Genomic DNA, 24,556 nt, shown 5'->3' with positions numbered 1-24,556 from the left:
TGGTGGCTATTCGCTGATCTATGGGGAGTTCTCCCTTCTCAAGACTGGCCTCGTACATCTTTAATAGGTGTGGGGCTAATGTTGTGGCTGCACGTTTGTAAAGTTCGATGGGTATACCATTGGGCCGAGGGCTTTTCCTGACTGTATATTTTTAATGCCCAGGGTCAACTTGTCTGTTAGGTTCGCCTCGAGTAATTGCGCCTCAGTGCCGGTCAGAACTGGTAAATGTATGTCGCTAAGGAATGCTTTCGCCTCTTGCAAAAATCCTTTGTTTTTATCTATTTATTTATTAGACATCCATCTTTAGATTTAAGCTTCAAAAGTTATTATAACCCATCATTCAATATTTCATTAAAAAAATAGAACAAATTGTTCATTAAGATCAAGTAATAATGCAACAAGCATGTTCCATAAAGGAAACTCCTCATCTAAATAACATTTGGATTAAGAGAAGAAATGTGTCAGTTCAGAAACCCATAAAGAGTTCTGATGAGAGAAAGATCAATGTGTAAGCATAAACCACCTTTGCATTATAGCTGGAGAGTATTCTCAGCTCAAAATAACAGAAGACAATTAGAGAAAACAGCCCCACATGAAGAAAGACATCAGAAACTCAAAAAGTGAGTCTCAGGTTAGAAAGTCGGGGAAGGAACATGTAAGATTTGTCACTTGGGGTCTGAGGGCTGTGCTCTGTGCTCTTTAACTTACTGTAGGATCATGCACTATTGTAAATACACAAATTCTATGTTGCAACATTATTTTCTTTCGTCTTCTTCATCAGACAATGGAATATCAGGAGACTCCTGGGAGCAGGTGCATACCCCATGTTCTCACCAGAGCATAATAGACTTTGCGACATTATTCCCAAGAAGGTTACAAAGTTATTTGCTTGTGGTGCAATACTTCTTCCCATGAAGTATTCTTCCTGTCATTCCCGATGAGAACCTCACTATCAGTTGTCTAATACAAAACAAGTTTTTATTCACTAACTGACAGTGAGCTTCTGAAGTTGCAACACCAGCAGCAAAGAGTAGAAAAAGTCTTGAACATGCAACTATTCAATGTGAGAAACAGGCTTTTTCCGTGTTAATGCATTATTTTCCAGTTAACATGCATCAGCAGTTAGGCTAACTTAGTTCAGCACTTTATTTACATGCAGGCCAATGACACTGAAGTAGGGTTACCTACTACAATGTTTTTAATTGCAGCATTTATTATTTTAAACATAAACTTGTGCACATTATCAATATAAGTGTTTTCAATAGCAGATAAAATTTCCTGCAGCAGTTGGAAGGGAGCTGGTGGTATGGTTGGGTCCAGGCTGCTAAAAGAAGACAACCAATTTAAGTAGCCATATCACACAGCGGTACTCAAGGACCCGTTTTCACCTCAAGGACAAGTCTTCATCTGTGAAGCTCTTAGGATGTCTATTAAGCTGTTTTTTAGTGTCCATTGGTTTTGAACATAAAGAGTACTGTGCTACCCACTGCCCATGACGCACTACATAAACGCAATTGTAAAATACAATTAAAAACAATGCAACTGTATTGTGCTGGAGACACTTCCTTCGCGATATAGAGGCGACAAATAACCAGAACCTCCCAGTAAATGTGATGTTTCTGAGTAGGCCTCTGTGACATCTTCATAGAGATGGACCCCACATATTGCATTTCAGGTCAAAGATGGGCCCATCTAGGCTTTTAGAGTCATTTCTTCATCAATCATCAGAACCTCCTATAAAACATGATGGCACAGAATTGGAGCATTTTCAGTGGTCTGTGTAGGCCCACAAAGTACTAAAATAATGTGTTTGCATTGAACATTGCCCAGTAGGAAGTTGCACCGAGTGGAATGTTTGTAGGCGAGAATATTTTGGCAACACTTTGTAGGAGCACTTGTTGATGACGACTGACAGAGGAGACAATGACAGCAGTGTTTGCTTTTCAGAGTCCTGCTTGTGTGTCAGAGAATCCCTCATTGTTCAGGGTGGGTTGGCTTTAGTGTTGGAACTGTTATAAGGGATGAAAGACATGCCAGCTAATCATGAAGCCTGACCTATACGCCTGCTTTGAACAATACCTAACCATGGCACCCGTATATTATGACTTCTGACCCGGTACTTACAGAGCATGAGGTTTGACTGAGGTTCACAATAAGCATGTTACCTGGCTGCTACACCTCACCAATATGAGGGCTATCATATTTAAAGCTGAAAGTGATGCCTGAACAGGCTCATAAAAAGCGGGATACCTGACCGCGATGTTGACAGTAGGTAAACAGTCTAACAAACAATGCCAAACAAACAAGATACAGTGCTCAAGTGTTAGAGGTATGCAATGAGTAGCATAAATAATGAATTGCCCAAAACAATAAGTACATGTAGACTGTCAAAGACACAAATAAAGACTCCAGGGTTAGATTTTCAGACATTTTGCTAGAGGGATAGCATCACAAAAGTGACGCTAACCAACACAAAATGTTTTTTTACAAATTTACTTTCCAGTGGAAAACTTGTTTTGCATTGGAAAGTACCCTACAAGTGACGCAAAGCAGCCCGAGACATTGCTTTGCATTACTTAGTACCAAAGGGGACATTACATGGGTGGTACATGGGAGTTCTCATGCAACCAACTTTGCCTTTTGAAGCAAAACCCTACCTACAAACAATTGTAGACAGGGTTTAGCGCCAAAAGCTAAGGGGAGAAATGGTTTAATTTCTCCTTTCTTTTCCTACTTTGCATGCATGCTGCAGAGTGCAGCACAAGTACAATGTGGGAAAAGTGTTTGAACTTGTCTAGGCATAGTATTTTGTACAGGAAAGGTGCCCTTCCTCTACAAAACCTATGCTAGACTCAGGCACGCACCTTAGCGCTATGGCGCTAAGGTGTATGCCTGGCACATGGCAGCTAAAACCACTGCCGGTGCTAGGGAAAGGAGAGAGCAATATCTCTGTAGGTATGGTGCTCTCCTGCCCCCTTCCTGTCACAGAACACACTGCAGCAGAACTTTGGCTGCTGTTCTATTTTGAGTGACTTCTTTGAAAATCTGCCTCCTACTCACTGCCAAAGTACTGTCTCCATTTTTTAATCTATGAGATCGGGCGTTGATCTAGAAGAAGAAACTGTGTTGAATACCATTAGATGTCGGAGGAAGAGAGTAGTAAGAGAGATGGGGTGGTGCAATGTTACAGTGTACAAGTAGATTGTGACAGGTGGGGGGGGTGTAAAAAAGTTAGGGTGGTCCTTAACAGGTGAGTATGTTTGTCATCATGAGGTGGCAATCAAGAGTAGGATCGCTGAGTGAAGAAGAGTCGAGTGTGGCAAAGGCCCCAGAACAAATGGCGAGATGACTTATTATTGACTTATTGTAAACGGCTAGGAGATCTTACGCAGCCAACTCAATGTTACTGTGCTCATAATAAATCTCACTTACTGTTTGAAAAGTTGCTTGACCTTTGTACTCTGTGGTAGGAAGAGCTTCACAGTTTCCGACCAAAAGAGAGCCTAAAAGCTTCTCCAAGACATCAACTAATCATTAAGCCAGACTAAGGCACCCAGTCAGAGTGATGCTTGACTCCACTGGAATTTCCTAGCATCTTGGATTTTTGCCTGGTTCTTTGAATGCTAACATGGGATTGGATGGGGCTCAGGCTGTGAAAGTGTTTGTTCAAGAAACACTAGAGGAGCTAGTAAACAGGGAGAAAAATCCCTAGGTGCAGTAACCATGTAAGAGGTAACACAAAATTATATTGCCTTCAAAAACTATTTGCAAGAGTTGGACTTGACAATGATTAGGAAGCATGTCTGGGAACAGGATTTTTTTCTGTTGTCTAAAGTTTCCATTATACAGAAAGTACAACACAAACTGCTCTCTCCTTGGTTTTCAGTCAGTGTTGGCAGCCATAATTATCGTCAATCTGAAGGGGATGTTGATGCACTTCAATGAAATTCCTGTTTTGTGGCGAAAGGACAAGTATGACTGTGTAAGTAGATTTCTCATTTACAATCTCTCCTCAGTACCAACAAGGCCCAACTCAATGCAAGATACACAGCAATACCTTGCAAACACCTAGCAAGACACATTTGCTTTTGATTACCAGTGCTTCAAATATTTCCAGCCAGGTAGTATAAAGGAGAGTGGTCCCATCCATCCAGTACATGTAGCGGCCAAACAAGTCCCGAAAATGTGCAAACTATGTCCCTGATCTGAGAAGCCCAAGAGTAGATGGTACATCCAGTTTTGGACACTCCTAAAGATGTCTTCCAATCATAAACATGATCCCTCTTTATGATCTTAGCCCCTCTTTCAGAGCCCAACTCAATGTAATGGCTGCCTCCAAAGCCACACATTCCCTTCTCAGATGCGGTCTGTAATCCACAGCCATGAACCAACTCAGTGCTGAATTTATTAGTCTCAAAAGTGCATGTGTGGCTGTTGTTTTGCGTTTTCTCTGTTGTAATATGTTCGGGAAATAGTCTTAAAATCTTACCTGATGTCCTAATTAAGATGAGCACATTCATACATTCATTCATCTTGGGTCTTTTGAAACATAGGTCTTGAATATGAGGCTCTATGTCTATTAAAATAGATTTAGCTGTAAGGAAAATAAAAAATATACACATATGATACTTATCTGTCTATAATGTATACCTTATAGCGTACACTCCAGCAAGAGCTCGCTCTGTATTGTCACTGTTATATATAACCATTCTTTTAGGCAGTCACATTTACTCTGTCACCTAATTTTATATCACCAACAAATAAATTGACATCAATTACAATGTCTTTCAATATTGGGGATTGAAGTTAGGAGTTATTAGGGTTATGGGTTGGAACTAGGGTATGGGTTTGTAGGTAGGGTTACCGGTTGGTGGCAGCTGTTAGGGGTAAGCGTTAGGTGTAGTTTGGGGGTTGAAGCCAATGTTAGGGTTTGCATTGGCTGAAACTCCTAGGAAAGGTTGCCTCCATTTTCCTGCCATGCCTGAGAGCAAACCTGCTCACCCTATACATAGACACACATTTTCTATTTATCCTTTAAATCGTGGTTTTTCATCTGTAAACAGTTTACAGAATCTGAGATTGGTGGTTTTCTTCACAGCTGGTGTGGGTGGCGACCTTCATAGCCTCTGTGTTACTGGATCTGGACATTGGTCTTGCTGCTGGCGTGGGATTTGAACTAGCAACCGTGATTTTCCGCGCACAGTTGTAAGTACAATTTCACCATGCTACATTTCTGCCAGTATGATTCAGCCCAACAACAGCTGTACATGTAGAAAGTATCTGAATGTGTTGTCCAGTATATATTATATAAATATATATATATATATACATATATATATATATATATATATATATATATATATATATATATATATATATATATATATATATATATATATATGTATATATAAAAATTTTCGCAAAGTAAAACGCCGCACTCGGGAATTGTCAGTAACTCTTCTTTATTTGGCAAACTCCACCATCAGTCTATCACACCGACGCGTTTCGGGCATGCGCCCTTTCTCACGGTAGGTGACACTACTTTTTCCATAGATTTTAAAGGCTATGCACTTTAAACCCGTCCCATGGAATTCTGGGATTGGTAGTTTTTGTCCAATTCACAACGGAAAACACCTTAAGTGACAGTGATTCACATTATTTTAACAGTCCTATATGACACATTACACACGTACTGCAGCATAGTGTTTGCAATTAGGAAAAGAAATTAAGAATTAAAAATTAAAGACTTTAGCATTTCAGGTATAGTACCTTTTTGAACCCATAATTGTTTGCACAGTTATGCTGACAGTAGTTTAGTACTGATTGTTCAGCTATTTTTTAGATTATACCTTTTATAAGGTCTAGTACCTACGATTTTTCCATTTAGCTGATTCTCGAATCTATGTCAATCCATATGTTATTCAAAATCTTTCTCTATATAATATTAGACTTTATGATACTGTCTCATAGTTCATTGTGTAATGTTCTTATTTACAAATGTACAAAGAGTTCCTCATCCAGGTTCATCCTCCTCAGGATCTTAGTTTTCATTCGGATGATGTATTTAGATTTTATTGACGGAGTTTTAATTTCGATCTCCCAATCTTTCATTTTGTTCCACATTGTCTATTCCAAAGAAATGCATTTTCCTCCAATCTCCACCCTGACATTCGAGCATATGTTTAGCCGTGGCATAAGTCATGTCTCTGTTTTTTACAGCTCTTATATGTTCAAGCATTCTCTTCTTTAGGGTGCAGATTGTGCTCCTATGTACATCTGTATATATATATATAAAAGCTCCCAAGTGCCCCCTAGGCAAGGACGCACACGACCAACAGCTTGCTGAAAAGCATTTTTATTTGGGTACGGTTTAGATCCGCATTCCGATAAAATTTCAGTTCTCATGTCGAAAGTTAAAAGCCTGACGCGTTTCTGAGCTACTGCAGTTGGGCCTTGTAGTCCGTGTCAACAAATTACTACACTGATGGGTGCACGATAATTTAAACTGTTCACATTCAAAGCCCTCAGATGGGCCTCGGAAATACGTGTCAGTCCACAATCCCATCAGCTGCTGGTTCCTTTGCGAGGCTCAGAAGAATTTCGGGCCCCAGGACCCCCAGTCATCACAGGGTGGTGCCATCCTTCGCGGCTGGGCTGCCGCGATTAACATCAAAGCTCCCAAGTGCCCCTTAGGCAAGGACGCACACGACCAACAGCTTGCTGAAAAGCATTTATTTGGGTAAGGTTTAGATCCACATTCCGATAAAATTTCAGTTCTCATGTCGAAAGTTAAAAGCCTGACGCGTTTCTGAGTTACTGCTCTCTTCAGAGGCCCGACAAGAAGTTTGTGCTGTTAGACACTCCAACACAAGTTAATTAACCGCCCTCAGATGGGCTACATCATTCATAATGTTCAACGCAGTGCCTGTTGGGCCTTGTGGTCCGTGTCAACAAATTACTCCACTGATGGGTGCACGATAATTTAAACTGTTCACATTCAAAGCCCTCAGATGGGCCTCGGAAATACGTGTCAGTCCACAATCCCATCAGCTGCTGTTTCCTTTGTGAGGTTCAGAAGAATTTCGGGCCCCAGGACCCCCAGTCATCACGGGGTGGTGCCATCCTTTGCGGCTGGGCTGCAGCGTTTAACATCAAAGCTCCCAAGTGCCCCCTAGGCAAGGACGCACACGACCAACAGCTTGCTGAAAAGCATTTATTTGGGTAAGGTTTAGATCTGCATTCCGATAAAATTTCAGTTTTCATATATATATATATATTGAATAAAATATAGAGTATATTGTTTAAAGATACATGGATCAGAGGCTTCGTCCCTTGGGGGCCCCAGTGTAAAGACAAGTGCCAACATTTGATGGTCATGTCTTTAGTTAGAACAAAGCTTCAAAGTTAATCTTACTACTTAGAATTTAGACATACTGCGATTCTAAAGATATTATCTAACCTCACAAACAACTCATTTCTTCGTGGAAACAAGAGACTGATATGGTGTTTTGTCACCTTCGATTGACAGCCACATGGAAACCATACATTGCTTTAATAGACTTCTCTTTAGGCACTGGGAGTCAACAAACCAAATTCGGAGCTAGTGAAATTCTGTCAATTCCTCTGATCACTGTAAATCGTAAAACCCTCCCAGTACCCGGTCAGCAAGGAGAGGATGTGGCCTAACTGCTAGAGCGATCAACCTCGAAGCTGGTGGACCAGGTTTAAGTCTTGGCAGAGACGCTGAATATCCTGTGATTCTGGGCAAATTACTTAAGCTCTCCATGCCTGACAAAAAAGGAATATGTCCATCTGTAACGCAATTGGTGCTCGTGTACTCCGATACCCTTGGGTCCAGTTCCCGCTGTATAAAACTACCCCCAAAAATGTTGCTGAGCACAAAAAATAAATGTTTACTTCCTAAACTGGTCTTTGTGTTTTTAATGTCCAGAGAATCTGTCTAGGATGAGGCTTTTACCTCTGAATAAATCAATATTCTACATTTCTGTGGAAACAGTAAACATGTCTCCACAGAACTGTAAGCATACTTTGGGAGAATAAAAATGTGGGTTCCATCTCATTAAAGGAAGAAAGTAAATCAATATCTATAGAGAAGGAAGTACTTAAGTTAGTTTTTGTGTCTCTTAAAAATGGCCAAGAAGCTGGCTGAAATAAACTTTCTATCGAGGAAATTATTAACCCTGGGCGTAGTTGGCAAAGTAGCGCTACGCGTAGCTGAGCGAAGTGCACTTCTTGGGCCATTGTCAGCGGACTCGATAATTCTCGCCTCGGTGCCTACTCCAACGATGGGTCACACTCAGCAACCCTGGGCAATAGCTTGCTTAATCTCTACTAACGGCCCCTTTAGCGCCGGGGATGCTTGTATTCACCTTGGAGATGCCCAGGAGGGACCATCTCACAGGGAAAGCCAGGATGGGTTCCCCAGCGGTATACAGCGCCGGGACGCCCCTTTGATGGGGCAGCTGTGCGCTTTACAAGTATACGACATTTAACATTTAACTACGCGAGCTATGCGTAGCACTACGTGAACTGCGTAGTGTGCTGTTCGCGATGAATGCACAGTGCCGGATGCTTGTCCGCACTGTGCAATTATTGAAAATGGCATTTTACACAGTGCAAGCTGTCTTTTACTAACGCTGAGGTATATTTTTACTCGAGGAGCAGCTTTCTCAACGCGGACTGGTAGTTTCTCATCGCGAGCGGTCGCGAGCATACACGACTGTTCGCAATGAGAAACCTGACCTTCCCGCATTGAGAATCTCGCCGGGAGGTTTATTTTCCACGCTCGCGATCAGCAACTTGATGTTGCTGATCGCAAACAAGGAAAAAGTCTTGCCGGGATGTCATTTTGCTTGCTCGTTGTCGCCAACTTGATGAGCGCAAGCAAGCAAAAAATGAACGCTACACTACGCTACGTGTGTTTGCACTGTGCTACGTGCAATTCACGTAGTGCGAAGTAGCACAAACTTCGCAAACTACGTAAGCGCAGCGTAGTGCTTTACCCAGGGTTAGAAATTAATTTGCATGCTTTCTAAAATATTCAGGAGTGTAGGCGAATTGTGTACCAGATCAAAAAGTTCTGAAGCAGTGACTATTTTATTCTTTTTAGAAGAAGGTAACTAATGGCTGGGGGGGGGGGGGTTGCTGAAAAGCTAATCACGTTTATTCTGCAACTTTTATTTGTTCTCCAGCAGAGAAAAATAGTTTTAAATAATGACTGAATCCACACCAAAATGTGAAACAAGACAATAAAGGTACATTGGTTGCCCGGACACAGAAAAAACAGACGTGGATCAACAAGAAGGGCTGATTTGTACCATCATTCTCATCCATGTACCAAGGACCAAAAAATTTACCAGGCACCGGGAATGGTCTAAGTTTGCAGTGGGGAGGCAGTGCACGCCTTTCATGAGCTGGAGGGGCGCTGTAGAGCATGAGAGAAAGTCATTTATGGATGAGAGGTAGTCAGACTTGCATAAGATCTATGGCTAGTAGAATAGTAAATAACAAATTAGTACGCTAAATCTTTTGGTTTATATAGCAAATCGCACCCCACAGGATTGCACTCTCAGCTTGCAGTTTGCCATCTTCTTGAGATCACTTTGCTCAGTGATATACATGATTATTCCTAATTATAGAGAATACACGATTATCATTAAGGTGCACTAACTTTGTATCCCTTTGGGCTTCACTGCCCTGGGGAACGATCTAAGATTTCTCGAAAAGACTACAATAGAACAGTATACTTTGGGGGCATGTATAAAGTCCGGTAAAGTCAGGGAGAGATGGAATGAGCTACTAACAAGACAAGCATTGGCAGAGCCAATAGGTCTGACATTGGCCGACATCCTTTTGTCAATTCTTGTTTTGTTTTGTAATGGTTTTTGCAAACCTTTGTTGTTTGAGACTATGCTAGGCCCTCATTAGTAAAAAAAAAAAAACACATATCACCACAGTACTCCCTGGCACTGAAGGGAACCACTTTGTGTGTGGATGTGTTCCTCACACAAGGGGTGGCATGCTGTAACTGGTAGTCAAGTCAGCCAATGGCTGGAGTGCGGTCATGCATTGTTTCCACCAGCCTAAATGCATGCTGGGGTGGGTGGAAGAAAATGTGCATGACACCAAGGACACACTAATGGATGAAGTCTAGTTGAACCCCTACAAGTATCTATGTTATGCACATCATTTTAGTAAATTCCAAAGGTCATAGTTAAAACAGATCTAAAAAGTCACTCAGTTTGGATTTTACTGAATGCCTCTTTCCTTTAAAAAATAAAGAACGGAGAGAGGGAGGGAAGAAAGAAGGTAGACAATAACAAAGTCAAGGAAGAAAGGAAGAAAGAAAGGAAGAAGTGAAAAGAGGACAACTTAATACAGAAGAGTTTCAAATGGACAATCTGATACAGTGAAATCGCAGTCTGAAAACCAAAGCACCCCAGAGGGAATTTACAACAGCAGTGACAGGAGATGGGATCTAATAAAGATGGAATGTGCTTCAGAAGCAGCCTGCTATCACATCAGGCTATAAACACAAAGGCAACACTAAAGTAATTATAAAGTAAAAACAAAAACATTGGCAATGATGAGAACTAGCTTGTGTGCAGATATGCTGCTTGTGAGAGAGCAAACATGCAGGCATTCAAAATGAAGTTAAACAGTGGTTTAAGTAGGCCAACCCATTGCTATGGGGGACAGAAGCAAAATGTGAATGACACAACAATAGACCAGTGGATTAACAGAGGTGGCTGAAAGCTCCTATAGGTAATTAAATTATAACTATTTTAGTAAATTCAAAAGGTCTTGCCTAATGCAAGACCTAAAAAAGGACTAGCCCATCCTATGCACATAAATAACAATCCAAGTTTTGAAGAGAGGCAAGACCTGACAAACGTAACGTTAACTGCAGTTGGAATATGGGTAAGAACTTTCTTTTTCACAATGTGAGGGTTTTTACTTTTGCATTTAAAATAGCACAATAAAAATAACAGGAATATTGTCTATAATACTGCTGTGATCAACTCTCAGATATATTACTGATTCAAAAATGTACCCCAACACCAAAGGTCCACCAAAAGATTGACTAAGAAAGGGAGCACAACAATTGAATAAAGTGAAAACTTCTCACTAAAATTATGCCTCAAGCATTCTGTGGTATCCCAGCAATCTCTCTTTATTGTCTACTGTTCAGGCATGATTAGCCTTAGTAGTACTTACATTTGTTATGTAACCCAAAATAATGTCCAGTGTCATAACAGATCTTACAGCCAATAATAAAGATTTTCCTTAATTACACCTTTAAAAGAAGGCCATTGCAATGTATCCGTGTAAGGATAGGCTGAGGCAGGATGATGGTAAAATAGAATGTGTCTGATGATTTGTTGCATTCCACTTGCAATGCCCAATTAAAATAGGAGCTATCCAATGCTTCTCCTTCTCTGTTGCTTAACTTGCTCCTCACTGGTTAAGAGTTGGGTGTGCCTGATGCTAAGGTTGAGTTCTTAGTTCTTGTGGAATACATCTAAGATGGTACACGCTTCAATGTGTTCCTGCCCGTCAGGTGTATAGGATCTCCTGTGACTTTTTATTAATGATTCGATTTGATTTGATTTATGATTTTCTATAGTGCCTGAATCACCCCCATCGGGGTATCTCAGCGCTGTGACTGCTTAATGCCAACCAAGGAGGGTTAGAACAGTGTCTTTTTCAACAGTTTTCTGAAGGCTAAGAAGTTGGGGCATTGACGCAACTGGGAAGGGAGCTGGTTCCAGTACCGCAGGGCAAGGTGGGAGAATGCTTTACCGCCCATGCGGGCTAGTTTGAAGCGTGGAACCGGGAGAAATCCTTGGTTGCTTGATCGCAAGGTTCTGGGTGGCATATATCTTACCAATTTCTTGGTTAGGTAGCTGGATCCCATGTTGTTCATGGATTTGTTGATATTTTAAATTGTACTCTCTGTTTTACTGGAAGCCAGTGAAGTTCTCGAAGTAACAGAGCAGCTGAGGTTCTGGGAGAGGCATTGTTCACCAAGCTCTATTGAATTCTTAACCCTAAAAATTGATTTCTTTCTTAGAAGGTTTGTTGCTGTAGCACCCTGGTGCTGTTTCAAACGTCTGCAGCAGGCACCTTCTCTAGGTACCACAGGGGAAACCTCACATGCACTCTGCTGATACACTCCTCCATTACTTGTAACATCTTTATGCAGTCCCATTTACATTTACTCCACTCTAATCCTTCTGTTTCCACCTGCCTCTGCCTCACCCTTCATCTACCACTGCTCCAATGTTCAACCTTCATTACAACTTTCATCCCAGGGGCAAGTCCTCATGAATATGTTCACTCTGTCCTCTGTCAACCAAAGCTTACCCAACTGAGTTAATACTGACAATTTCCCACAGTGCTGTGACCAGACACTTCATTACACTGCTGCTGCTGACTCCATCTAACACCCCTTCATGCATTAGTGTTCCATATTTCAGTCTTTGGTACCTAATCTCACCCCGTTGGTAGCCTCTTACCTACATGTACTCCCTCAACATCCACTTCCACACTTTGCTTCATGTTTGTTCAGATGAAATAAGGACGGGGTTTTTGCACTACAGTGTTGGCAAGAGCAATTTAGCAATATTCCCTCGTTGTGTGCCGCTGTATGTTGCATTTATCTGTAACCAGCTAGTAATACACTCTGAGTGCATTCGCAATTCGTAAACAACCAATTCTCTTTTTCTTTACAGTCCTCTCTGCACCCTTGAGGCTAATGTTGGTGGCCATGACATCTACAGAAACAGAAAAGACTACAGAGAGGTGATGTGCTGTTCCTATGTGCTGTACATTGAGCTGCACAAATGTATGAACACTAATATACACTATGACGGATGAGTAGGATGAGTTTGCATTCAACTGCATGTTTCATTGGTGCTCTTTGGCACATGGCACAGTTCTCTGCGCGAATCGTAGTTTGTATTCCCCATGCATTAAATACTTCTCTCTTTTCCCAGATCTATGAGATGGAAGGTTTGAAGATTTTCAGATGCCCCTCTCCGATCTTTTTCGCAAACATTGACTTCTTCCGAAGCAAGCTGAGATCATCTGTGAGTGATTGGTTTTATGGGCTGCTCTGAGAATGATACCCTGTAGTAAGTCATTAATGTCAGTGAAATTGCAGAGCCTTCACGAAAGATAACGCTGGTTTACTCATTGTGCAATGGCAGGTGTAAACAATGGGGTATGTGACAAATCCAGTGTGCGTGTAGGTAATCGCAGTGGTGAATTTCTAAAGGAAGCTGGAGCAAAGTAGTGGTTGTTCAGGTACATTATTGGTGTATCTTTCTCCTGATCGCTCTAGAGCTACGTTATCACAATATTGGTTCAAGAGTGACTGCCACACTGGATTTGTAGCTTATCCAGAAGAGATAGAGTTGCAAACCATGAATCTGATTAGGGATCATTGACGTCTGGCAGGATCTGACCCTTGTAGACCACCGTTGGAATATCCCTCTTGTAGAGCATGCAAACGTTTAGCTAAAAAACAAAACCAAGTGTCATGCCCTGACTGTCAATAAATAGCACCATCATCGCAGTGCAGTTTTCCACCAGATACGCCTTAGAAAATTGTAAACAATACTATATAATATAGAGTTAAACTGGCCAGGAAGGCACCATTCTTGTATGATCCGGCAAGATACATATTCAGTGTTTTACTCAACTTCCCTAAATTTTCCTCTACGACATTCCTTCTCAGAGAGAGATGTGATAGGAAAAGACACAGACCATACACACAGTAATCTCAATGACTTTAATAAGAATTCTTAGTTGAACGTAAAATATGATGACTACAAAATAAAAAAGTAATGTGATTAGTTTTTGTCTCAAAATAAAATAGTTTAGAGAATCTATGTCGGTTATAGATTCATTACCAACCAATAATATTCATTTCACTTAGTCCAGCTCTGTCACCCTCACCAGCTAACATACAGAAATAATCAACGCAAGAGATTATGGGATACTTCTTAGTGCCTACCTCACAGTATACTCCAACATTCACTTGGTGAACAATCTGTGCTCTCTATTCATCGATTTCTGAAAAGTAAGCCAAGGATTGAGTACTGTAGTCACTGCTCTGTTGCTCTATTCTTGATCACCCGGTACATCAGTGTAGACCACAAAAAAGCTTTTGGAATAAGAAAGAGGTCCACATCACTGAATATGTGAGCTCAATGGGTGACTCCTAAGGGGACATTCTTGGCCTGGCTGAGAGGACAACTAATAAATGCTTGATGAGTAAACTTCTTCCGCCTGGGTATTGTGGAAATGTCCCACTTTTCACAAAACTGTATTCATAGATTTTAGGGTATGGTTGCAAAACATCGCCTGACAAAAAATGTGTTCCTAAAATATGTATTTCAAAAATATCGTTCATTTAAGTTAACAATAGAAAATCTACACTTTAATGAAAGATATTTTTGTAAACCATATTTAGGACAAAATACTTCTGTCAGACGAAATTTTGGATAACTTCTCAAACATAGCACTGATTACCATGTTTCGCCTACTGCTAATACTGCAAACTGAGCACACAACCAAAAATACATGTGGAGTGATTGCAGGTGGGTCCCGCAGACACTCATTAGTCGGGACAGGCACTTATTTTTTTCTCATTAGACTTTAACCGAGGGCAAGAGGGAGAAAAATATAGAAGGGAGAAAGGAAGATGAAGAGAAAGACTGAAAAACAGTGACAAAAGGAGAAAGCATGGAGGAAAAAGAACCTGCAGAAGTGAGATAAAGAGGCAGGGAGTGTCTGGTGGTAGATAAAAGAGGCGGGAGGTGGAATCGTTGTAATTCGCACCACAACCTTCGAGCAGGTGGAGGAAATTGTAAATAGTTTTTAGGGTGACCTGTAATAAAAATGTATTCAAACACACCAGTCGCAATTGTGGACACGCTTTATGCCATAAACATTACAGGGCAATTAAATCGCTATAATTCGATACATTGTTTAATGGCATTTAAAATGGAGGGCAACAGTCGCTGAGTGCAAATGTAGCAGGGCCCGATGCGCAAGGCGAAAAATCCTTCCATGTTGGGGCCATTTGTTTTTTTTTTATTTCAAGAAAAAAAGCTCCCACTTTGGGAGTTTCTTTCCTCTATACAAAAACGTATGCCGAGTGGGTGCTTTAAACATGGCGCCGGTGTGAAGAGAGCCCCGACAGGTGGAGGGGGACCTCTAAGTAGGGCGAACGTTATTCTGCCAGGTGGCAAAGGCCATGGCCTCTGACCCTTGACGTACAAGCAGACTATCTGACAGGGTCTATGGGCCAGATGCATCAAGCATCCATTTTGCGATTCCTAAATAGCGATTTTTAGCGAATCGCTATTTAGAAAGCGCAAAATGGTATGTATGTACAAAATTGTTATTTTTTTGCGATTCCTTATTATTCTTTATTTGCGAATTCGCATTTTGCGAATTCGCAAATAAAGATTAATTTGCAATGCATTCCTATGGGCCAGGAGGCCCATAGGAATGATAGTGCAATAATTCTCAAATTGCGATTTCGCAATTAGCTAATCGCAATTTGAGAATTATTTCAAGGGTGCAGGGGTGTCTCAAAGACACCCTGCTGCACCCCTGAAATTTCCATGTGTGTGCATGTGGCACACATACATGCCCTATGGGCATGTATGTGTGTCACATGCCACCCTCACAAATGCCAAATAGGGCATTTTAAAAAAGAAATCGCAAATTACCACCAACTATAAATTGGTGGTAATTTGCGATTTCTTAACACAAATTCGCAAATCCAAATCGTTACATACATATCATTTAAGCAATCGCAAAAATTGCGATTCCTTAAATGCTATGGCAAAATAAGGAATCGCACTTTTTTGCGATTCCTTAAATTGGATTATTTGATGCATAGCAAATCATGCTAAAAGGCCGTTTGCGAGTCACAAAGCCCGAAATTCTGCGAATTTCGGCCTTTGCGAGTCACAAAAGCCTTGATGCATCTGGCCCTAAATGACCACTTGAGTCCACCGCAGCTTTTTCTGGGACGTGTGCAGTGTAAAGAACTTAAATGATGAGACAAAATGGGAACGTCGATCATCACACTGCACTTTTTTTCAATAACGACACCTTGCTCTGAACAGCCCTTGCTTGCCCTGTCAACCACAGGCTGGATTTTTGTTTGTTGTGTGCACCACGAGGCACAGTGCAATTTGTGTAACTCATGGCCGCCTTTCATAAATCATTACCTTTCTTTACCAAAATGTTTCATGTTTAGTTATGTTGTTTTTACTGATTGCCGTATCAGTAGGATATCACGGCATTACCTTCATTTTTTATTGGTTTACAACAAAGATTGGCTTTGGAATTTGGAACCCAGCTGAAACAGAGCAGGAAGCTCCCTTTCAATGTTAACCTCAAGTCAACGTACTGGGAAAGGACGCCGACAGGCTCAAAAACAGGCTTTGTATAACTAGGGTGCAAAGAGTATCTACAGGCAGTGTTTCACTGGTAAAACATAATGAAAGAATTATGCAAGCCCACATCAGCACAGCCACGGGAAGTCCTCAATTCCAACTGAGTCTACTAAAGAAGGCGAAACAATTCATATCGCCAATAGACTTCAAGAATGTATTCCGAGCTCTGGTGTAAATCATAATTGACTAAGGAATTGCCACCCAAATCGGAACCCCAAAAGCGCACCTGGACTCTCTTAAGTTAAGTGGCATTCAACGTGGCAGCAAGAGAAGTAAACAGAAGAAACAGATTTGACCACATTAAGCCCTCCCTAGCATCCATTGAAGTGGCTTACCATTGAAGCCAGAATTTCACTCAAAGTTGCATGGCTGACACACAAAGTATCGTACTAAGTATCTAGTGCATGTCCTCATCACCTAGGAGGCAGTCGCACACTATGCACTGTAAATTCCCCTCTACTCAAGCCTCTGAGATGCAAGAAAAGTAGGCGCTACTCACAAAGCTTCCCTGAAGCAGCACCCAAAGTTTGGAACTCCCGCCCACGAGAAACGCACACCATTTTATCACCCACCCTCTTCGAGAAGGAGGTGAAATCAATACAGATGACAAAATTGTGACCACAAGAACACAACAAGGCCGTCCGGACACAAAGCAACCCAAACACCTCTAACCAGTGATAAGACGTAAATTTAGCACACACTTACAATCTGCTGGTGTATCACATACCTAAAATCTGCTTTCCCTCATATGACCCACGAAGGGCAGTGAAAGTTGATGGCTTTGCAACCTGATCAGACTCCCTCCCTTTGTATTCTTCCATTATCCAGCCTTTAATGGAGGGTAGATGGCCTGCCTCCTTCTCTGGGGGAAATAGCACATTGATGTCATTTTCACATATTTCCTTACATTGGGCTAGGTAATTTTTCTGAGATATTCGACCCCCTCCCCCCATTTGTCTCCGGTCCCATGTTACAGTCCTGCTGTAGAGCTTCATTTACTGAGTTATAGCTGACACCACTGTTTCTTAACTTGTGCTTCATTTGGAAAAGAATATGCACCCGTGCGTGCCCAATGTTGTGCACAGAAGCCCTCTGCCTGTGTTATGGAGGTCAGGGTGCCGAATACCAAGGCTGCATACTCTTGATTCCACCTCATGCCTCTTTAATACACTATCAGACACTCCTTAACTTTCTTTCACTTTTGAAGGTTCTTTTTCATCCCTCTTCATACACTATTATTTCCCTTTTTGTGTTTTTTCTCTTTCACTCTGGGTCAATCTGATGAGAAAAGTAAGTTCTGGATCCCAAAAATGAGTGACATTGGGCCCCACCTCAAACCACTAGTTAGAATTAAGCACTGTTTTGAGCCCTTCTCTTTGAACAATAGTATAATTTTTTTAAGGACTTGAGTTGCTGTTATTGGTAAAGTTGTCCCTTTTAGGTGTGATATTGTTGATGTGAAGATTGAGGTCCTAATGAGTACTGATGTAGTAGGTTAGCAACCAACCTGGCCTTCATCCTAATTAGGACAATTTTTCGTACTTTGATGCATGATATAAAGGACAGATTTATAGAAGGGGTGGTGCTGCATTAAGGCCATTGACGGAGCTGCTTTGTGTTGCCACAACAAATGCCCACTGGAGGGGGCTAGGGAGCAATACATGGCCCCAAGTGGACCTCAATTGACAAACTTGGCCTTAAAATGGCTTAGTGCTATGGAAAATGGAAATCCAAAACTTTTTGTGCTGCTTCTGCTTCTTATAGTTTAATAGCACAAGTGGCAGTAAATGTAAAGAAAGTGTTAATTTTAGTGCAAGAGAAATAGTGGAAAATAGTGGTAAATTGTTAAGCTATATTGAAGTTATCAAACATGAGTCTTCTCAAATAAAGAGAATTCACAAAAGTGTAAGGGCACATGCACCCCTAGAAGTTGCATTGGATGAGAGGGATGGAACAACAACATTGAGAGGAGGCTGACTATTTCCAGAAGGAATTAGGAAAAAGGTCAATCTGTGGGATAGTCAATAGAGGACATGTAGGAATGAATGCATCAAATGCTTATTGTAAGAAGCTTTTTGCGACGGAGGATGCGCACATTATATGGAATTGTGTACGCATAGAGATCTGACACTCATGCAATAAGCAAACTGGTAAGTTCAGAAACTGCATGAGACATTTGCAATGAGTGTGGTAACTTCTAGCGAATATAATTTTTTTGATAAATATCAGGAGGTCAAACTTGCCGAAATTTTTCAGAGGAAAAAAAACTGGTATTGCGATGTTGGTGCGTTACGCACTAAGATCCACGTGTTATTCCCTAAAAACTTGTGATAAATGATAATTATCACACCTAATAAACATTGAGCACCTCAGTGTTGATTTCATCCTGAAGTGGCCAATGCAACTCAGGGTCATATCCTTGACGAGCCAATGAATAGTTTGCACTTCATTGAAGGTTGCTGATAGGCACTACTAATTTTCGTTGAGAATGACGAGAAATTAGGGTAACGCAGGACCTTAAAACAGGAGATATAACAGGATTGTCACAATCGTCTGGTGCATAACTAAGGGCATCATTTAGACCCAAGGGGCAGTCTGCTGGCCCTGCAGAGGACCATCCACTACGTTTAGAAAGTCTTGCATCCCTGGCAGGGATTTCCCTGCTGTGATGAGCGCAGTCCACGCAGCATCCCTAACAGCACCAAGGGGCTCGTTTACCAGTCTATTGTGCCGCCCGAGAATCACTTTTTTTGATGCACTGGTAGTGCAGTGTGCCTGCACATATTTACAAGGTCACGTAAAGTCACCCTGCATGACCTTTCATGGGCTTCTAAATATGGGCCCCTTTCACGCATAACACTACATGAAAGGGGCATTCCATGGGTCTCGCTGTGGGTGTTCCCAAGCAATATCAACAGAACTTAACACATTCCCAGATTTACAAAGTTCTGTAAAGCTGGGAATGCATCAGAATCCTACGCCTCCCGGAGGCGTAGGAGTGGCGCAATGAGGAGAAATACTTTTATTTCTCTTCGTTTTTCCTCTTTCTATATGTGCTGCATTCTACAGCATGCATAGGAAAGGGAAAATGTAATCAATGATTATTTTTGTGCAGGAAGGTTTCCCTTCCTGCAGAAAAACAATCATCCCCACAATGCAGGCACCCTTGCAACATGCCGCAAGGGTGCCTGCGCTGGCACATGGCATCCAATTGTGCACCAGCGCAGGGGGCAGCAGGTGTATTGTGTTGTTGTTAACACAACGCATCCCTGTGCTTTTCAAATGATGCAGCATGGCTTGCGGCACCTCGCTGCATAAACGTTTTGTAAATGAGGCCCTGAAGGTTGGCTGAGCAGGCGCGGTATTAAAGCGTTCCTGATCTGCATACTTTTTTGTTTAGAGAATACTAACTCCCAAAGTAGAAGCAACATTTCTCTACACAAAAACAAATGACCTCGATGTGTAAGAAGTTGCCTTCCTTTTCATGACTGCCATTCTCCATTTACCCTTCCCATATCTGTCATACCCTGCAATTGTTGCGGCTTAGAACATCTCTGCTTCACAGCAATGTTCCTGTCTGCTAAACTCTAGATGAGGCCCAATGTTCCTGTCTGACCTATATGATCGCAAAAAACACACTTGATGGACAGAATGCAGAACAATGTCTTACATTCACCCCAGTACAAAGATCTGGGCCTAAATCCATCGTTTTTTTTTATGTTCTAGTCTCAAGGTGGTAATAAGAGAGGTTAATTATTAATCAGCTCAAAGGTATTAATTTTATCAACCTAACAAAGATGAAAGGCTAAGTGACTCAGCTGGATTTGATCCTGTGCCCTTAAGGTTACACACTAAGCTCGAAAATTGCAATTTTCACCCCTAGGCTGAAGAAGGCTGATAGCCAGAAACCGGTCCTTGGATGCTTGATTCCGGTCTAGTTGGCTTGGTAGTTCGGGCTGGACTGTTCTCATGAGGCACAGGGTCAAGGCTGATTTGCATATAGCCATTGTCTGACCTAGGGTGGTGTGGAGTGCAAAAAAGCGATGGATTTAGGCCCAGATCTTTGTACAGGGGTGAATGTAAGACATTGTTATGTATTCTGTTCATCAACTGTGTTTTTTGCAATTTTCACCCCGAGTGGGCTGGGTATGCTCAGACGTGAGTCCCAGGCTCTCCACATCACTGGAGTCAAGGCTGAAGAAGGCTGATAGCCAGAAACCGGTCCTTGGATGCTTGATTCCGGTCTAGGAAAGACATTGCTTGGTAGTTCGGGCTGGACTGTTCCCATGAGGCACAGGGTCAAGGCTGATTTGCATATAGCCATTGTCTGACCTAGGGTGGTGTGGAGTGCAAATAAACGATGGATTTAGGCCCAGATCTTTGAACTGGGGTGAATGTAAGACATTGTTCTGCATTCTGTCCATCAACTGTGTTTTTTTGCAATGACCTATATGATCAGCATACATTTGTGAGTATTTTAAAGTTCTAAAACCTTGACAAAGAATATGTTATTCCCCCCTCCCTGTCATGGCTATACTAGTAGCAGAACTCTACATGTATGAGAAAGCTATGCACTTGCAGCCTGTTCTGTACTGTGAAAATAATAACTACTACACTAATATAAGAACTTTTTGAATGTTCTAGTCTCAAGGTGGTAATAAGAGAGGTTAATTATTAATCAGCTCAAAGGTATTAATTTTACCAACCTTACAAAGATGAAAGGCTGAGTGACTCAGCTGGATTTGATCCTGTGCCCTTAAGGTTACACACTAAGCTCGAAAATAGATGCCTTTCCTCACTGAGCTTTCTTACCAACTCAGGACCACAGTATGAGTCTTCTGGACTTCCCCATGGAGCTGGTAACAATAAGTCCCCATCAGGAACTGCAAGGACCATAGAAGAAAAAAACATTGTACAGAGAAACTGGAGGGTGAAAGAGGAATACTAGGAGAACTGTACATAGAATTAATGATTCTCTAAGTAATGACTCATTTCCCATGGGATTCTCTGGCTTCAGATCAGATCCCCTGTTAATTTTCATCTCAGCATGAATAAGATTCCACTAATATTAGAACATAGGAATGCTGGGAGCTCCATTGAAAAAAATGGAGAGCTCCTGGCTTCTAATGGCTGGTTGAGGTCCGGAGCTCCAACATTCCAATGTTGTCCTTCACAGCTGTTGGTGTGAACAAAAGCCTCACAGGGCCTGAGGGAACTTCAATCCCCTCAGGCTCAGTGAGGCCTTTGTTTTATTTGTTAGAACATTCTCCCTTCTAGTAGCGGAATGTTGCCCTCAGTGGCATGGCTATACAGGCATTAAAGTCCTGCTCCCTTGTTAAAGGCCCTCTCCTTCAGCTCAGGCCTTTAACATGGGTGCAAGTCTTTAATAGCCAGTATAGCCCGCTACAGCAGGTTATAAGGCTATATTAATGCTGCAGGTGTGGAATGAACTGCCCCACACTGTGGATGTGGTTTTATATCTGGATCATCATGGGCATCTTTTATTTGAAGTAGCCCATTACTCAAACTGTAGAACATTGATTTATCATTGGCCCATTGCTTTTGGATGGCATCAAAAGTTTACTTAAATACTTTGAAAAACCTAATGTCAAAAATTAAATGTGAAACAGAAGTGTAGAGAGCAAACAGTTTGGGAAAACAATAGAGAGCAAACTAAAGCTTGAATAAAGCATACATTAGGAAAATATAGATTATAACAGAGTAAATTTTAAGGTTTAAGTTAGATGTGGGTAAAGGAAAAGGGTCACTCTTAAGAGCCGGGTTCTAGTTGTTTTCCATAATGAAAAGTTAAGGGATGTAGTAAGGGAAATGGTGTTTATGGCTAAGGCAAGGTTTGCAAATTCCTGTGACTATTAAAATTCAAAGTCATTCTTTTATAGTTTTTGGTCCAAACGTTTGACTTTATCAATTACAACATTTGTCTTTTTTAATGTAGATTCCAGTAAAAATGTCTGCACGCGCCACATGTAGCTTTTTTTATAGGATTAATGTGAGCAGCAGTCCGGTATATTGAAATTGCATAATGGAAAACCTGCTTTAAATCTTTTCCCAACTGATGAAACTTCTCTTTGCAGGTCGGTTTTGATCCACTGAGGATTTTGCGAAAGCGAAATAAAGCGCTGAGAAAAATCAGGAAGCTTCTGAAAAAGGGAGAGCTGCACATGACTCCTGTAAGTCTTTCAATCGATTCTCATGAAATACATTTAATTCTGTAAGAGTCCTTGTACTATTTTCCTTTTCTTATTTCAGTTGCACTTTGAATTGGATGCATCTCTTATATTGTGGGTGACGGTGACCAGTATAGTACTGTAGATGAACAGAGCATTGTGGGTGACTGTGCCCTTGTACAGGAATTTATATATGTACAGGAATTTATATAGCGTAAATCACCAAGCGGTTTCTAAGCGCTTGCTTAGGGAACCCGTCCTGGTATTCCCCTGTGAGATAACCCCGGCAGGGTATCCGCAAGGTGAAAGCCAGGCATCCGGCCGCGAGGGGCCGTTGTGGAGATTAAGCAAGCTATTGCCCAGAGTCGCAGAGTGTCAACCCGTGAATCAAGTAGGCACCGGAGCGAGAATTGTCGAGTCCATGGACATTTTTAGGACTCAAGACCCCGCCAAGCCGGGAATTGAACCCTGGTCCCGGGCTGACCTCTGCTTCCAGGTCTGCCTCCTCTAACCAGTGAGCCACACTTCTCCAGAGGAAGAAGCTGTACTTTGCTTTGGTACCTGACTGGTGTGAGGGTTTTTGCTCTTTCTCTTCCCATCTTCCCTGGCAACAGACCTTTTCCATCGTTTTCGGAGATGGAAGGAGCTATAATCACATAAATCACAATTACAAAAATATTCCAAGTTCAGCCAATAGTGAGCGGTGTAAGTAGTTTTAAAGGGTTTTATTTTCTTATTAAAAGTTTAATAAAATCAGATTCTTTATTCATTAATCAAATGTCAATCAGATTATTGAACTGATAATAAAAATATAGTTAGAGCAAATCATATCAAAATAATGAATTCAGCGCACTCCATAGAGGAAATAACCCCTATTCTAAAAAGAAGGCGAAAATGGTGTCGGTCAGAACCCATAAAGAGTTCAAAAGTGAGATGCAAGTGTGAGAATAGAGCATGATGCTCAAACTCAATAACTGCAGAACTTCCCACAAGGAGAGGTTCAAAAGATTCAGTAGAATCTTAAAATGGCATAGGGTGAAGAAGGATTGGCAGCAGCAAATATAAATCAGGAAGAGGTAAAGCGCAGAGTATGGGTCTCATAGAGTGTCAAAATGGTTTTGAACACGCACTTTTATAAGACAGTATAAATCCTTATTTCAATACATGTTGGCTTGTTCTTTTGTATTCAGCCACTGAGAATTCAATTTTCTCCTGGCAGCCAATACTTCCCTACGGTTCTCACACGTCTTCAGTCGTCCACGCAGACCTTATCTTCACGTTTGCAGCCTCTGTTAATAAATCTAACGACACATGGGACATCTTAGTTCGAGTCTTCTTTCCCAAGATTTCACTACATTTCCTAACCTTCTAATTCTGCACACATTTTATTTTTGTGAGTTTACTGAAGCAACCTCTCATTGGTATTTTATCACCACAGCCTTTTTTGTATAAAGGCTAATACAATAATGCAAACAATTATAAAGGGTGATATTTTTGTCCCCAACACAAACATTCAACATAAATGTTCAAGTAAAAACACCTAAATCTGTTCTAAAGCAACTAGAGCCGGGACGTCCATATCGAACACATGGGAAATGACACCATATCCCATTCATGTTTTTGTCCTTCGCTTAAAGACACTTTAGCAAAGCCAATGTATCTTGGCTCTAAAAGGTCGAGCTATTGGTTTAGCCTGTGCCTTTTAGTAATAGAAGGCGTGTTTTTGCCTTAAGATGCATTCACATGCATGGTTGTCAACTTTGACATGGGTTTTCTGTGAAAAAAACATTAAAAGATGGTGGCCAATGCACCCACACACTAGATCGTTGTGATGCAGTAGCCATTTTTCATATACAATTCCAACAT

The 24,556-nt window shown here is 41.4% G+C and overlaps 1 protein-coding gene across 2 annotated transcripts in view; it reads left to right on the top strand.

The window, feature by feature from the left end:
- Positions 1-24,556, top strand: part of LOC147750611 (chloride anion exchanger-like) — a 334,851-nt gene that overhangs the window by 262,025 nt on the left and 48,270 nt on the right. For both annotated transcript variants that reach the window (XM_086967201.1, XM_086967202.1), the window contains exons 12-16: positions 3,887-3,982; positions 5,099-5,205; positions 12,756-12,825; positions 13,020-13,112; positions 22,598-22,693. In XM_086967201.1, coding sequence (XP_086823327.1) covers positions 3,887-3,982; positions 5,099-5,205; positions 12,756-12,825; positions 13,020-13,112; positions 22,598-22,693 — 462 coding nt within the window. The remainder of the gene's footprint in view (positions 1-3,886; positions 3,983-5,098; positions 5,206-12,755; positions 12,826-13,019; positions 13,113-22,597; positions 22,694-24,556) is intronic.

This window comes from Lissotriton vulgaris, chromosome 1_1 (assembly GCF_964263255.1).
Source record: "Lissotriton vulgaris chromosome 1_1, aLisVul1.2, whole genome shotgun sequence".
In the NCBI taxonomy this organism is placed as follows: Eukaryota; Metazoa; Chordata; class Amphibia; order Caudata; family Salamandridae; genus Lissotriton; species Lissotriton vulgaris.
This window is presented reverse-complemented; position numbering and strand designations above follow the sequence as displayed.